Source organism: Mustelus asterias, chromosome 8 (assembly GCF_964213995.1).
Source record: "Mustelus asterias chromosome 8, sMusAst1.hap1.1, whole genome shotgun sequence".
Classification (NCBI taxonomy): domain Eukaryota; kingdom Metazoa; phylum Chordata; class Chondrichthyes; order Carcharhiniformes; family Triakidae; genus Mustelus; species Mustelus asterias.
This window is the reverse complement of record NC_135808.1, coordinates 70,876,104-70,893,068: the sequence shown is the minus strand read 5'-3', so window position 1 is coordinate 70,893,068 and position 16,965 is coordinate 70,876,104. Positions and strand designations below refer to the sequence as shown.

General features: G+C 43.3%; 1 protein-coding gene across 1 annotated transcript in view; it reads right to left on the bottom strand.

The window, feature by feature from the left end:
• crb1 (crumbs cell polarity complex component 1) overlaps positions 1–16,965 on the bottom strand; it is a 95,904-nt gene that overhangs the window by 68,024 nt on the left and 10,915 nt on the right. Inside the window, exon 4 of the mRNA XM_078219044.1 lies at positions 2,643–3,218. Within this exon, the coding sequence (XP_078075170.1) occupies positions 2,643–3,218 (576 nt within the window). The remainder of the gene's footprint in view (positions 1–2,642; positions 3,219–16,965) is intronic.

The following is a 16,965-nucleotide window of genomic DNA, read 5'->3' as shown; positions in this document are numbered from 1 at the left end:
TATCCCTCCTAGCCTCAATGTTTAGGCTGTCGGGTGCAGTTAGGATGGGAAAATGACATGTAAACTTCCCCCATCTCGGGTGGGAAGATGTGGGGTGCCTTACTCTGAAAGCCCCTTTGAAGTTTTGGGTACCCGCCCCTTTCCCCAGGACATTGGGGCTCTGAGACCCCCTGCCTCCTGGCCTACATCCCAGCTCTGCGATCACCCCCCTTCTGTCCTTGGGACCCCCAGGACTTAACTTTTCAAATGTCCCAGGAATAGTTCCAGGTACCGCTTCCGGCTACTGCAGTGCTATGTTTGGCCAGTTTGAAGAGCTGTTGTCCAACCTGATTGGAAGGCCCATGAGAGCTGTTAACAAGGGTCATGAGCGAAGCCCAGTCCATCACTCAAACCAGCCTCCCACGCATTGACACTGTCTACACTTTACACTTCCTGCTGCCTTGAAAAAGCAACCAGCATAATTAAGGACCGCATGCACCCCGGAAATTCTTTCTTCCACCTTCTTCCGTTAGGAAAAAGATACAAAAGTCTGAGAACACGTAACAACCGGCACGGTAGCACAGTGGTTAGCGCTGCTGCTTCACAGCTCCTGGGGCCTGGGTTCGATTCCGGTTTGGGTCACTGTCTGTGTGGAGTTTGCACATTCTCCTCGTGTCTGCGTGGGTTTCCTCCGGGTGCTCCGGTTTCCTCCCACAGTTCAAAGATGTGCGGGTTAGGTTGATTGGCCATGCTAAAATTGCCCCTTAGTGTCTTGAGATGTGTAGGTTAGAGGGATTAGCGGGTAAATATGTGGGGATATGAGGATAGGGCCTGGGTGGGGTTGTGGTCGGTGCAGACTCGATGGGCCGAATGGCCTCCTTCTGCACTGTAGGGTTTCTATGATTTCTATGATTTGTAGATCCTAATTAATTCTTCCTGGCTATTTCTCACCTTTGTAATATTTATTGGAAAGACAGTACTGGATAAAGTGATCCTTTTGTCTCGGTGTAGAAACTATAAAACTAACGATAGGATTTTGGGGTCGGACAGAGAGAGGACATGTCCCCTTTTCTTCGTGCTCTGCCACTTTACTTTCGGCTCACGTCCAACCCTTGTTGCCCCCTATGATGCCTTGCCCTTATATTTTGGCTTGTTGTCTTCTTGTCTCCTGGGCATTTTTCTTTTTTTTCCCACATATTATTACCCCTGTTAGTTTTTTCTTGTGCGGGGTGGTGAATGGGGGGGATACCGCACTAACGATAGGAATCGGCCTACAAGATTGTAGCCACAATTAGAATCATAGAGCCTTTTGGAAAAAGGAAGTTATTTGGCCCACCGAGTTCATGCCATCTTTCTGTGTAGAATGATCTAGTTAGTCCCAATCCCCTACTCTATGCCCATAGTCCTGCAAGCAAGTTCATTTTTAAATATGTTTATTTACCTCAAGTGACGACCAATTTCCTGTTGGAATCATTCAATGTCTTTGCTTCCATCATCCTCATAAGCAGTGAGTTCCAGGTCATTAACAATGTAAAATAAAACTCATCTCGTGCCCAAAACCTTAAATCTGTGTTTTCTAACCCTTGTAACATCAGCTAATGGGAATAGATTTTTGTGTCTCCCTTTTTGTAGACTCGTGCCCTTTTTCAATGTGGTTCCTCACCAATAATGTTGACAACATGAAAAACAGCACAAAAGTAATGGCGTACATTGCTGGAATGATCAAGAACACGATATGGCCATTGTGAATTACTTGGTAAGTTTAAATGTCAAAGCAGTTTGGTTTCCGTAGATCCATTATCATTATTTTTAAATTTTATTTATGCCTTTAAATTTCTACCTGTGTATTTTTAGCCTCTATTTGCTGAAAAGCAAAATGACAGGCCCTGCCCATTATTCTGCCCAGCTGCCTGTTTGAATTGTGCAAGAGATGCCTTCAAAAAGAATTTGAAAGAGAGCCAACAATTAGTTTGCACAATTTGCAATTATATTGCCTGTCTGAACTTGGTATTCATCATTTTTTAAAAACTTGATGCCCACATTTAAAATTATTAACTAATGAAGGTTGGTATTTCTGGAATAAATGTGCTGGCTTTCATAATTTTATATATATAATATATGGCTTAATAATTGATTTATAGATACTGTGCTATATCTGGATTTCAGTAGGTGGGATTTTTGCCCCCTCCCTCATGGCATTTTATTGTCGACAGTGGGATCTTCCAGTCCCGCCGCTGTCAACGGGGGTTCCTGTTGTTCACATAGTCCACCATCTGGGAACCGGTGGCAGAGTCTTGCTGTCGGCAGGACCAGACAATCCTGCCAGTGGGAATGGCTGGAAAATCCCACCCACTATCTCAAAGGATGGTAGAAAGCAGATTGAGCAGTGACTTTGAAAAGATAATTTGATTTACACTTAAGACTGACAAGTTGGTACGGTTATGAGGGAGGAACAGGGTAATGGGGCTAACTGGATAGCTCTTTCGAAGAACAAGCACAAGTGTTGGGCTAAATAGTCCCTTTGCTGCATAATTCAACAAAAACAAATTCTATGACTTAAAAGCAAGAACTGAAAATGAATGTGTTTCTGATTTGAATTTTTGGGCTGATAATTGCAGAATTCCTTGGAGAAAGTTTACCAATCAAAGAAAGTATTTTTTTACCTGTCAGACCAGGTGGGCAGGCACAGATATACTTGTCGATTTCATTTATGCATCTAGCATCGTTCTTGCAGGGTTCTGACGCGCATTCATCTACTTCAATCTCACATTGTCTGCCTTGATAGCCAGGCACACAGAAACATGAAAATCCATCAACCTTATCCTTGCACACAGCTCCATTTTCACATGGATTCGATGTGCATTCATTCACGTTGGTTTCGCAGTTGTCACCTGTGTAACCTGATGGGCAAACACAGCTGGAGCCAGCAGCATCGTCGAAGCAAGTGGCACCATTCAGGCAGGAGATGTTGGCACACTTGTTGATGTAAATTTCACAACTGGTGCCAGGAGGACAGACGCAAGAGAAGTCGACCGTGCCTAAAACACTGTTGCATGTCGCATTTAGTGGACAGGGATATGAAGTGCAAGCATCATATAGTTCCTCGCAATTATTCCCTGTGTACGCTACCGGTGCCTCTGGACAGTGGCAAATATAGCTTTCAGAAAGTTGTTCACATGTTGCATTATTTTTGCAGGGGCTGGTGAGGCACTTGCTCAGGTTCGCAGCACAATACGAACCTAAAGAAGGTAAGAAGGAAAAGACCGAGTTAGACTCCAAAAATATGCTGCAACGTTACAATAAAGCAAGAAAGTCAGTGGTTTTCAAACATGATCAAAAGTTGTAAAATTAATTTCAATGACACGTTTTGGCAATCTAAATGCTATTTAAAAAGAATTGGTACATCCATGACACTCTGGTGCCATTTTAGACTTACTAGTAATGAAGTTTGTGTGTTTGAAGTTGGTCGATGTGACATTTTATCAGACTGGAATGTTGTTCCTGACCCTGAGTCAGAAATACATCACATCATGTGGGAAGGCATTTCAACAGTACCTGGGGTGCGGCAATGTTGGAGATGCTATTTTTTGTTTATTGTTGAAGCTGTGTTTCCCCTGCAGGGTAGATACAAAATGCCCCATGGTATCTCTTGGAGAAAAGCAGGGAATTACTCACTGAATTGTGAGAAATCAAATAACCGCCGAGCAGGAATAATGGGAGTAATTTCAACCTAACCTGACCATTGGAAAACAAATGGGTTTGAGTGCAATGCTGGATTGACCTCCCATCGTATTTTACTCCTGATTGATGACAGTGAAAAGCTTTATTGGGTGGGCTGTAATGCTAGCGTTCACCCATCCCCTGGGTTTCCAACCCAGCAAAACTGGTTAACATCATTCCCAATGTTGCTAAAGTGGGAAAGTTTAACTCTCACATACACTAGGTAGAGCAGAAAGTTCAAGCAGTCAATGCATATAGAGTCAGAGAGATATATAGCATAGAAACAGGCCCTTCGGCGCAACTCGTCCATGCCGACCAGGTTTCCTAAACTGAACTAGTCCCATTTGCCTGCATTTGGCCCATATCCCTCTAAACCTTTCCCACCCAATATACCTATCCAAATGTCTTTTAAATGTTGTAATTGTACCCTTCTCTACCACCTCTTCTGACAACTCATTCCATATATGGACCACCGTCTGTGTGAAAAGTTGCCCCTCAGGTCCCTTTCCCCTCTCACCTTAAACCTATGTCCTCTTGTTTTGGATTCCCCTACCCTGGGGAAAAGACCATGGCTATTCACCTTATCTATGCCTCTCATGATTTTATACATTTCTATAAGGTCACCCCCTCATCCTCCTACGCTCAAGGGAAAAAAGTCCCAGCCTACCCAGCCTCTCCTTATAATTCAAAGTCCCAGTAACATCCTTGTAAATCTTTTTTGTGCTCTTTCCGGTTTAATAACATCCTTCTTGTAGCAGGACGACCAGAATTGTATGCAGTACTCCAAATGTGACGGTACCAATGTCTTGTTTAGTTGTAACATAACGTCCCAACTCCTGTACTCAATGCTCTAACCCAGGGGTCTCCAAACTTCGGCCCGCGGGCCACATCTGGCCCATAGCGGGCCGCATCCGGATCGGGGTTTGGAGACCGCTGTTCTAACCAATGAAGGCAAGTGCACCAAATGCTTTCTTCACCACCCCGTCTACCTGTGATGCCACTTTCAAGGAACTATGTGCCTGCACCCCTAGGTCTCGCTGTTGGACAACACTCTCCGGGGCCCTACCTTTAAATTTGTAAGTCCTGCCCTGGTTTGTCTTACCAAAATGCAACACCTCGCATTTATCAGAATTAAACTCCATCAGCCATACCTTGGCCCACGGGCCCAGTTGATCAAGATCCTGTTGTAGACTCAGATAACCTTCTTCACTGTCTACTACGCCACAAATTTTGGTGTCATCCGTAAACTTACTAACCATGCCTCCTATATTCTCATCCAAATCGTTTATATAAATTACAATAGTGGGCCCAGCAACGATCTCTGTGGCACGCCGCTAGTCACAGGCCTCCACTCTGAAAAACAACCCTCTACCACAATCCTCTATCTCCTACCAGCAAGTCAATTTTGTATCCAACTGGCTATGTTCGCCCTGGATCCCATGCGATCTTACATTATTGACCAGTCTACCATACGATACCTTGTTGAAGGTCTTGCTAAAGTCCATGTAAACAATGTCTACCGCACTGGCCTCATCTATTTTCTTGGTCACCCTTTCAAAAGACTCTATCAAATTTGAAAGACATGATTTCCCACGCACAAGCCATGCTGACTATCCCTAATCAGTCCTCGCCTATCCAAATGCATGTAGATCCTGTCTCTCAGAATCCCCTCAGCAACTTACCCGCCAGTGATGATAGGCTCACTAGTCTGTAATTCCCTGGCTTTTCTCTGCCGCCTTTGTTAAATAACGGCACAGCATTTGCCTCCCTCCAGTATTCCGGCACCTCACCCATGGCTATCGATGATACAAGTATCTCTGCTAGGGGCCCCACAATTTCTTCCCTAGCTTCCCATAATATCCTGAGATACACTTGATCAGGTCTCAGGGATTTATCTACCTTGAAACATATAAAATTATGAAGATAATAGACAAGATAGAAGCAGGGAGGTTGTTCCCACTGGCGGGTGAAACTAGAACTAGGAGGCATAGCCTCAAAATAAGGGGGAGCAGATTTAGGATTGAGTTGAGGAGGAACTTCTTCACACAAAGGGTTGTGAATCTGTGGAATTCCCTGCCCAGTGAAGCAGTTGAGGCTACCTCGTTGAATGTTTTCAAGGTAAAGATAGATAGATTTTTGAGCAGTAAAGGAATTAAGGGTTATGGTGAGTGGGCTGGTAAGTGGAGCTGAGACAACGAAAAGATCAGGCATGATCTTATTGAATGGCAGAGCAACCTTGAGGGGCCAGATGGCCTACTCCTGCTCCTAATTCTTATGTGCTTTATGCATTTTAAGACCTCCAGCACCTCTGCTTCAATGTGGATGCTTTTCAAGATATCACTATTTACTTCCCCGAGTTCCCTAGCTTCCATGTCTTTCTCCATGGTAAATACTAATGAGAAATATTTGTTTAGGATCTCACCCATCTCCTGTGGTTCCACATATAGATGATCTCGTTGATCTTTAAGGGGCCCTATTCTCTCCCAGAGTTTGCTATAATAATAACGATAATGCCAGCAGTGTTTATCATTTTTTATTTTTCAAAACCGCAAAGCAATTTTTGGTGACCAAACATGGAAAGATAAACACATTAGATAGTAAATTACTGTCTGAGATGCCCTGCACCTCCGGAAACTCTGCAAAAACGGTATCTTACACATTCAATTATGACAAACTGGGTGTAAGGTTGTTCCACTTGCCACATAGTTACAAACTAAAGTTGCCAGAAAAAAAATAGGGCTGGTCCATTCCGGTATGTTTATCTATTTTAGTGGTGTGGCAAATCTTAATTACTGCCCTCCAACTTCTCAGGTGCTGAAAATTAACTTTTGCATGTATGGAGTCCCATTCCTTTTGCATGTATGGAGTCCCATTCCTTCAATTTTAAACTAGAAATAATTGAAATATTTTAAAACTCTTTTTGTTTCTCTCTCCCTTCTTTGAAGGTATATTTTTCTTTCTATGTCTTAATTTCTCTTTCTGTACCTGATTATACATAAAATGAAATATGCTACCTGACGGTTCCCTGTTTAGACTTTCCACCACTCAGTAACAACTCTTCAATCAGATTGATCAAGAGGTACACTATAGGTCAGGGTTGTTGATTAAAGGCAAACATGATCTTCCCTTCATGAACTCATGCTGTGTCTTACCAGTGGGACAATTGGTAACTTGAGATAGAACTCAGCAGTGATATAATAGTGGAACCAACTCAAGGAGCTGAATGGATTACTCTTGTCCCGATGCTCCTGAAATGCCTAAAGGATTTTTCCACTTTCTATATTGTAACAGGAAATAACCACTTTTTGCACAAACATTTTTGTTCAGTTGCTTCCCCTTTTTTCCTCATCAAGAACCTTGCATTTCACAGCATTCTCTCTCCCTCTCTAGAGGGAGACAGAAAAAAGGTGGTATTTTATTCAAAAAGAGTTGAGTTTTAGATTAACCACGAGCAGACAAAAGGGGCTGAATGACCGAACCTTGTTCATATGTTGCATTGTTCGTTTAACCAAGTCTGCCAAAAGCACCAAAATTATTGTCTGCAAACTCTTGCTGTGCTGAAATGGACTGTAGGATCTGTCAAAATGTACGCAGTAACTGCATTTTACAAATATTTCATTGGCTAATAAAGTACTTTGGAAATTCAGTCTCCATCCTGCTTCAGCTCGCCTGTTGCTGAAACACTCATCCATGTCTTTGTTGCCATTCCAATGATCTCCAGGTTGGTCTCCCACCTTGCACTCTCCGTAAACATGAGCTCATCCAAAATGCCATCTCCTAATTTGCACTAAGTCCCATTTACCTATCATCCCTGTTCTCACTGAACTGCATTGTCACTGTCATAGTGCTAATGTTCCGATTTGCATGGCCATAGCTAAGGGCACATTGTGGAGAGGAATCACAGAAATTATGCCAGATACATTACACATTTGGATCAATCCTCAGAATATCACTGGCCTCAAAAACCTATAAAAATGGTGGCACAATGGTTAGCACTGCTGCCTCACAGCACCAGGGACCCGAGTTTGATCCCCGGGTTGGGTCACTGTGCGGAGTTTGTGTGTTCTCCCCGTGTCTGTGTGGGTTTCCTCCGGGTGCTCCGGTTTCCTCCCACAGTCGGAACGACGTGGGTTGGGTGCATTGGCCATGCTAAATTTTCCCTCAGTGTACCCGAACAGGTGCCATAGTGTGACAACTAGGGGATTTTCATAGTAACTTCATTGCAGTGTTAATGTAAGCCTACTTGTGACACGATTTAAAAAATGATGGGGAAGGTAGATCATTTGACTCCCTCTAGCCTGCTCTGCCATTCAATAAGATTATGGGTGAGCATCTACCTCAGCACTGAACGCCTGTCCATTGAGTCCCTGAGTATCCAAGAATCAGCTGATATCCTGAGTTGAATATACTCAATGACTGAGCATTCACATTAAGATAGAGAATTCCAAAGATTCACATCCATTTGAGAGAAGGAACTTCTCTTCTTTCAGTCCTAAGTGTGTCTGACTCATTCTAAGAATGGGACCACTAGTTCTATCCTCCCTGGTCAGGGGAAACATTTTCTTAGCATCTGTCCTGACCAGTCCTTTGAGAATTTTATGTAGAGAAATAAAATTCCAAATGAGGACCTAACAGAATTAAGCACATGCCTGTGACAGGGCTTGGGAAAAGCTTCCAAGACAATGACAGTTTGGTCAATCGGTGTGAAACTGACTTGCATTAAAATTTAATGCATCAGGCAAACACAGAAGATCTCTGTCACATTTTGCAGCCTGCAGAGGATGTTTGTATCAGGCACGCCACTGCTGCAACAATGATCAAGACCAAAACAATGCATTCATTACCTCTTGGAAAACAGCCAACAGCATACAAGAGTATCCTACCATGCGACAGGGGGCCCTGGAGAGCAGGTGTGTTTGACAGACCGTGTGCACTAAGATCCCATTGTTACTTCATTCCCGAACGCAAACGGCTACCATCTCATGAATGTGCAGTTGCTCTGTGACCAACGGAACGGAATTATACACATGAATGCACGCGACCTGGCAGCTTCTATAATTCATTTTGTCCGGCAGCAGTGTTTGTTGAAGAGCCATTAAGACTGCAGAAGTGGTTGCTGGGAGCCAAGAGTATATAGTGCGACCAAAGCTGATGGCACTGCTCCCTAACCCAAGGGTAAAGACTGAAGAGCAGTACAATGCAGTACGTACTTGCATCACGGTTGTAGTGAAGCAAACCTCCAGAAAGGAGCTCAATCCTATTAAGAGACAATTGATTATCTGGTACAACAAACAATTCAATTAGCAGCGACTAACCAGATAAGCACTTTAAGTGCCTTATAGATTCAATGCACAGCAGCTATTATCACATGTGCCACTGCCCTTGCTAAATAACGGATCATCTTCTTGGTACAAATAGGTCTGTCAGGAAATATTCCAATATCAACCCCAACTTTAATTAGCATGAAGCAGGATTCATTGCTTAGTGACGTATGTTTTCTCATCTGTCATTATGTGCTCCTTTTAAGGGGTTATCCAGTGACAGGATGAAATGAGGTAGTTGGTTGCTATATCTGAGTATCTGCCTCTTTGGATGAAAATAATCCCGTGCCACCTTGTTCTGGGCTGGAGGTAGTCCATATTGGGTAGGATTTCAGATGCCAGAGTCGGGACCCCAGCATTTTTGATGGGTCACTTCAGGTCATAATGGAAGCTGTCACAGCTTGTAGGAGCATTCTCTTCCCTGCCAGTGATCACTGCAGGCCCCAAAGAACAGACCAAGAGGACATTGCTGAATGAGGCCAGCAGCAGTGTGGAAGGCTTGTACTGTCGGAAAATGTTTCCATGATCTGATTAGGTCTGGCAGGGATAATGACAAGAGAGACACAGGTAACATACGACCCAGGCATCAGAAATCCAGAGTGCTAATAAGAAAGGCATAGAGTCATAGAGGTGAGATCTTACCAAAAAGATTCTAAGTGCTGAAGGGGCATGAAAATGGAGGCGAATCGCACTGTATTTTTGGGCGAGTTAAAAATCGAATCATACCTCACTCTGAGGAGAAAAATGAAGCAAGATCTGTTTACCACAGGGAAGAGGTGAAGCCTAAGCTCACTAAAAGCCGGCAGATTGCAGCAGAGGGTGCCAGCGTACATGCGCAGATCTCTCTGTTCTGTACAATTAAATAGAATTTAAATATTACAATCAGCCTTGCCCACATTTTGGGCATGAGGCTAATCTTGTAGGATATCCAGTGCTGGTAAGATCACGGGAAGTCAGAAATTGGGCGCAAACCCAATATTTTGGCTCTTTCATGATCTTACCAGCTCGCTTTGCCCATCGACCGGCGGAGCAAGAAGATAAGATTGCCCCTATAAAGTTTTACAGTGCAAAAAGAGGCCCTTCAGCCCATCATGTCTGTGCCAGCCATCAAGCACCAATTGATTCTAATCTTATCTTCCTGCACTTGGGCCATAGGCTTGTATGCTATGGCATCTGAAGTGCTCATCTAAATGCTTCTTATATGTTGTGAGGGTTCCTGCCTCTACCACCCACAAGGGTGAACCTTCACAACCACAATCTTCTGGGTGAGTCATACAGGTTTACAGCATGGAAAAAGGCCCTTTGGCTCAACTTATCCATGCCGCCCTTTTTTTTTAAACCCCTAAACTAATCCCAATTGCCCGCATTTTGCCCATATCCCTCTATACCCATCGTACCCATGTAACTATCTAAATGCCTTTTAAAAGATAAAATTGTACCCGCCTCTACTACTACCTCTGGCAGCTTGTTCCAGACACTCACCACCCTCTGTGTGAAAAAATTGCCCCTCTGGACACTTTTGTATCTCTCCCCTCTCACCTTAAACCTATGCCCTCTAGTTTTAGACTCCCCTACCTTTGGGAAAAGATATTGACTATCTACCTTGTCTATGCCCCTCATTATTTTATAGACCTCTATAAGGTCACCCCTCAGCCTCCTACGCTCCAGAGAAAAAAGTCCCAGTCTATTCAGCCTCTCGTTATAACTCAATCCATCAGGTCTTGGTACCATCCTAGTAAGTCTTTTCTGCACTCTTTCTAGTTTAATAATATCCTTTCTATAATAGGGTGACCAGAATTGTACAGTTTTCCAAGTGTGGCCTTACCAATGTCTTGTACAACTTTAACAAGACGTCCCAATTCCTGTATTCAATGTTCTGACCGATGAAACCAAGCATACCGAATGCCTTCTTCACCACTCTGTCCATATGTGACTCCACTTTCAAGGAGCTATGAACATGTACCCCTAGATCCCTTTGTTCTGTAACTCTCCCCAATGCCCTACCATTAACTGAGTAAGTCCTGCCCTGGTTCAATCTACCAAAATGCATTACCTCTCATTTGTCTAAATTAAACTCCATCTGCCATTCATCAGCCCACTGGCCCAATTGATCAAGATCCCGCTGCAATTGGAGATAACCTTCCTCACTGTCCACCATGCCAAATCTTGGTGTCATCTGCAAACTTACTAACCATGCCCCCTATATTCTCATCCAAATCATTAATATAAATGACAAATAACAGTGGGCCCAGCACTGATCCCTGAGGCACACCGCTGGTCACAGTTCTCCAGTTTGAAAAACAACTCTCCACAACCACCCTCTCTGGCTTCTGTCAAGAAGCCAATTTTGTATCCATTTAGATACCTCACCCTGGATCCCGTGAGATCTAACTTTATGCAACGACCTACCATGCGGTACCTCGTCAAAGGCCTTGCTAAAGTCCATGTAGACAACATCAACTGCACTGCCCTCATCTACCTTCTTGGTTACCCCTTCAAAAAACTCAATTCAATGTGAGACATGATTTTCCACTCACAAAGGGTGAAGACTTTTTTCCTCAAATCCCCTCTAAATCACTTGCCTCAGATCTTAAATCTATGCCCATCCCTGTTTATTGATCCCTCTACTAAGGGTAAAAGTTTCTTCCTATCTACCCTTACTATGTCCTTCATAATTTTGAACACCTCAGTCAGGCCTCTCCTCAGCCTTCTCTGCTCAAAGGAAAACAACCCCAGCCTGTCCAGCCTCTCTTCATACTGAAACGCTCCAACCCAGGCAACATCTTGATGCATCTCCTCTGCACCCTCTCTAGTGCAATCACATCCTTCCTATAGGGTGGCGACCAGAACTGCACACAGTACTCTAGCTGCAGCCTAACGATCATTTTACATAGCCCTATCATAACCTCCCTGCTCTTATATTCATTACCTCGTTTAATAAAGGCAAATATCCTGAGGGCAGGTTGTCTAGTGGAGCCTTTCTTGAGAAGTGAGATGCTCAACTTATCTGAAGCTCTCCGGAGTCATGGGATGAGAATGGAGCACTCCATCCATCTCCTGCTCCACAATGATTCCATGCTTTGAACACATGAGCTCCACTGTGAGAGTGGAGAAACTTGTGGGTATATGAACAGCACACAGATGTACAGTGGTTGCATCACCCATTCAGCAGCATTAACCAGTCAGTGGCGCAAATGGCACAGGTATGGAGTGGATGCCAGCTTTGCCCCAGCTGGCTATCCCCTCCAGTGATCCAGGTCACTATGGAAGGGCTGAGGTGGCGGGAAATGGTGTTGGGGGAGTCACTCCTCAGGTGGCTCGGTCATCATCCTCTGCGTTCTTGGCGCCTTCCGTGGGCAAAGCGTCAGAGTTGTCAAGCCCTGTGACAGAGGCTGCTCCCACAATGCTGTGGATGCAACAGCCTTTGGAGTTGCGACCCATCCCCATCACCACAATGCTGAGGACAGCTGCAATGGTCATCTCAGGTCCAGAAAGGCCTGAGTGAGCAGCCTGCCTCTATCTTATCATCTGCTACAGGAGGGAAACCCTGTAGCAGTGTCTGTATGCAGAGGCCATCGTGTGGGTGAGATCATTTAATGGGTCACTTGCGTGTGTGGAATACAAAAGGATGTTTAATGGTAGGATAAAGAAAGTGCTTGTCCATTTGTTGCAGTACAACTGACTTGTGTGCCTCAAGGCGATGCTAGTGGTACTCCGGAAAATGCTAACTGAAGGTTGCCAGAGAGTGTGCTACTGATTATTGTTTAAGACTCAGAGACTGGGGCCTCACTGTCCCTTCCTCCTCATTTCTGGGTCCCTGCTGCGCAGGAGGCTGCCTTTGCTCTGGCCAATGCAGCTCTGCATCAATTGCTCAAGTCAAAATCTGGGAGACTTTAAACCATTCCATCAAGTGGGTGGCACAGTGGTTAGCACTGCTGCCTCACAACGCCAGGGACCCAAGTTCGATTCCGGCCTTGGGTCACTGTCTGTGTGTGGAGTTTGCATGTTCTCCCCGTGTCTGCGTGGCTTTCCTCCGGAAGCTCCAGTTTCCTCCCAAGGTCCAAAGATGTGCGGGTTAGGTTGACTGGCCATGCTAAATTGCCCCTGGACACCATGAAAGAGGGATTAGCAGGGTAAATACATGAGGTTATGGGGATAGGACCTGGGTGGGATTGTTGTCGGTGCAGGCTCGATGGGCCAGATGGCCTCTTTCTGCACTGTAGATTCTATGATTCTCTGATAAGTGCCCTCCTGTGGTGGGCAGTGCACTGTGCACCACAGATATGCTCAAAATGTCCAAAAAATGTCCAATGTCCTGATACTGTTGAGCAGGGACCATGTTATCCTCCTGATATCTTATCTCTTGTATTTGTCGTAACATTATCTGTGAATTAAATATTGAGTCGTCTGAAGAAATCAATAAAGATTATGATCTGTTCAAATTGTGGAAAACATTCATTTAGAAGTTTGTTTTCTGCATGTAGATGTTAAATATTATTAATGCCAGAAAAACTATATATTAGAATATTAAGCAGAAGTTGGATAAAAGCTTAGTTTTCTTTTGAATCTTATTCTGAATGGAATAAAATGTTATTGCAAAGAGAGGTTTAAACAAACTTTCAACTTATTCACGTCACTAAGCGCACTCAACGAAAACTGATTTGAAAGAAATAGATAATGCAGGCTGTGAAAAATAAATCATTTAGTGCCGATTTTCACTCTGCCGACATGATGGTTAAAAAACAAAGACCACATGATGAGAATTGAAGGTTGGAGGACTGCTCTGTGTCTTACATTTAACTTGAATTGGAGATTGAAATCTCTCTTGAAACTCAAAAATAATGAGCTGGACTGGTGCCAGATCACAGCAAGCTTTGGGTGAAGTGACTGTGCCCCTTGTGTTGCGGTGGGAGATTCAGTTCCACACTGTTCGCACTCTACCTCTGCAAACATTTTTACTTTCTTTGGTTTTGCTCACGGATCAGAATTTACTGTCAGTCTGTTGTATTATTTTGTACAATCCGTGTTATCGTTTTGAGTTGCAGGGCCGCATTCAAGTTGCCGCACTTGTTATTCTGAGTTTGATTAATCCTCTTATTGTATTAACAAAGGAAAAAAAAATCCTGGTTGCTTGTCGGGCTGAATTTTTCTCAGATGGATTATTTCACATTGAATTAAATAAAACTAATCTGACATGTCAGATAATCCTGGAAAAATAACAATTAAATGCTGGATTTGGGACTTTGTCAAATTATTCTTGACAAAAATCCTAGCATAGGGAAATAATTAGTAGATGCTCAAATCATTTCCAAGTGTCACTTCCATGATGGATTTATTTGTTGGCTTTCTTTGAAAACCAGAAGACTGTCAACCGAGATAACTGTCTGTCCACAGACATTACATTGAAACAAAAGTCCTAGTTACTTGATGTCAAGCGAGGTGGATGGGAGAGGATGTTTCTCTCAACGTTAAAAATAAATCACAAATCCACTGCTAAATATTGCAGCAAAGCTGTCAAAATTCCTGGGTGGGTGCTTTTAAAACGGGGCCTTGTACCTGTTTGAAATGATCCTGCAGATTCTGTGCAATGCGGCACAAAGCGCCATCATCTCCCCAATCCCGTCTGACATTGCATTCTCAATATAAAATTAAGCTATGGCACAACGCAGTCTGAGCTTCACCTTAACACGGAGCTTCCCCGAGGTCAAGTGGTATTGGAGAGATGAACTGACTGAAATAAAGAGCAGCGAGACGACCGCCTGCAAGGAATCACATTCCTCTTAACTCCAAAATTGACATCTGGCTGCAATGTATATCTACAACACCCTATTTAGGTTGCATTAAAAGAAAGGCTTGCATCTATATAGTGTCTTTCACTACTTTAGGACTCACTAAAGCACTTTTCAACTAATGAAGTACTTTTGCCGTGCAGTCGCTGTTGTAATGTTGGAAGTAATGTCGGAAGCTGATTTGCGCACAACAAATTGCCATAGCAATGCGACAATGACCAGTCAGTCCATTTTAGTGCTGTACGTTGAAAGAGGGGTATTGGCCAAGTTACCAAGGAGAACTCTAGTGTTCTTATTTAAGATAATACTATGGGACCTTTTACATCCACCTGAGTGTTTAGACGAGGCCCATCCAAAATATGGACTCCTTCGGTACTGCACTGCACTAAGCATGAGCTTAGAATTTGTGTTCAGGTTTCTGGAATGGGTCATGAACTCGTGACCTTCTAACTCTGAGTCAGGAGTGCATCCAGCAAGCCACAGCCAGCACCTTAGAGTATAATTGCAGTGTGCATTCAACAATGTTGCAATTCATATGACTGGGAGTTAATCGCCAGTCTAGGTCAATACTTTCAAATGTTCTGACAGTTACTTGCAACAAACAGCATTCATATAATTTGAATGTTAGCTTTACTTCACGTGTTATATATTTAAGTGGTTGCATGATTGCTTTAAGAATGGGTCACATGACTTGAGGTTATTGGGGTGTTTTACTGGCTTCTGCCTTCGTTTCATTTTCCGTTCTGTGCAGAGGACATCTGTTTCAATAAACATGCTGTGTATCCCTTTGAATCTACGTGTGCAAACCATATAATTTTATTTTTGTTAAAAACCACGACTCCTTCCAGAGTTAGGACATTACGCTAAGATTTCCAAAAAGCTATGAATTTTAATCATATATAGTTATGAAATTAAATTATTAATAAAATATCTTGTAAGTAAAAGCTTTAAAGCAGCAAGAATTATAGGCATAGGTCTGGATTTTAAGGATTCAGAAGAAAATGTTAACTGATCTGTTTAGGCTTTGCTCTGTCCATTGTTTATGCATACAAGTAAGGTTAAAAATGGCAAATGTTTATTCTAATTTTAGTACAACGTTTATTAACTTTTACCCAGGATATTTCCAATTATTGTTATGTACCTTGACTTTCTCAGACCAATTGGTATTCTGAGTCCACTATCCAGATGGGATAGATGTCCTCAGCCCAACCATCTTCAACTGCTTCATCAATAGCCTTCACTTCACCATAAGTGTTAGCTTAGATTTTGTGTTCAAGTTTCTGGAATGGGTCATGACCTTCTAACTCTGAGTCAGGAGTGCTTCCCGCAAGCCACTGCCAGCGCCTTAAAGTATAATTGCAGTGTCCAATGTAACAATGTTACAATTAGTATGACTGGGATTCGATAACCTGTCAAGGTCAATACTTTCTAATGTTCTCATAGTTTCTTGTAACAAACAGCATTCATACGATTTGAATGTTGGCCAAACTTATCAAAATATCCACAACACTTTTATTCCCGTGTTACATGTTTAAGTGGTTGCATGATTGCTTTAAGAATGGGTCACATGACCCATGTGATGTTCACTGATGATTATGCAATGTTTAGCCCAATTCACAACTCCTCAGATACTCAAGCAGTCCATGTCTAAATGCAGCAAGACGTGGACAGTATTCAGGCTAGGGCTGACGAGAAGCAAGTTACATTCGTGCCACACAAGTACCAGGCAATGACTAGCTCCAACAAGAGAGAATCTAACAATCACCACTTGGTATGCAATAGCATTATCATCACTGAAGCCCCCACTATCAACGTCCTGCGGATGTTACCATTTACCAGAAATTGAGCTGGGCTTGTCATATAAATACTGTTTCTGCAACAGCAGGCTAAAAGCTGGGAATCCTGCAGCGCGTAACTCACCTCGTGAATCCCCAAAGCCTGTCCAAGGCACAAATCAGGAGTGTAATGATCTCCACTTGTCTGGATGAGTGCAACTCCAATATAACTCAATAAGCTTGACACCATCCAGGACAAAGCAGTCCATTTGTTTGGCACCCCATCCATAAACATTCCCACTGTCTCCACCACCAATGCACAGCGGCAGCAGTGTGTACCATCTACAAGGTTCACTGCAGGAACTCACCAAGTATTCCTCA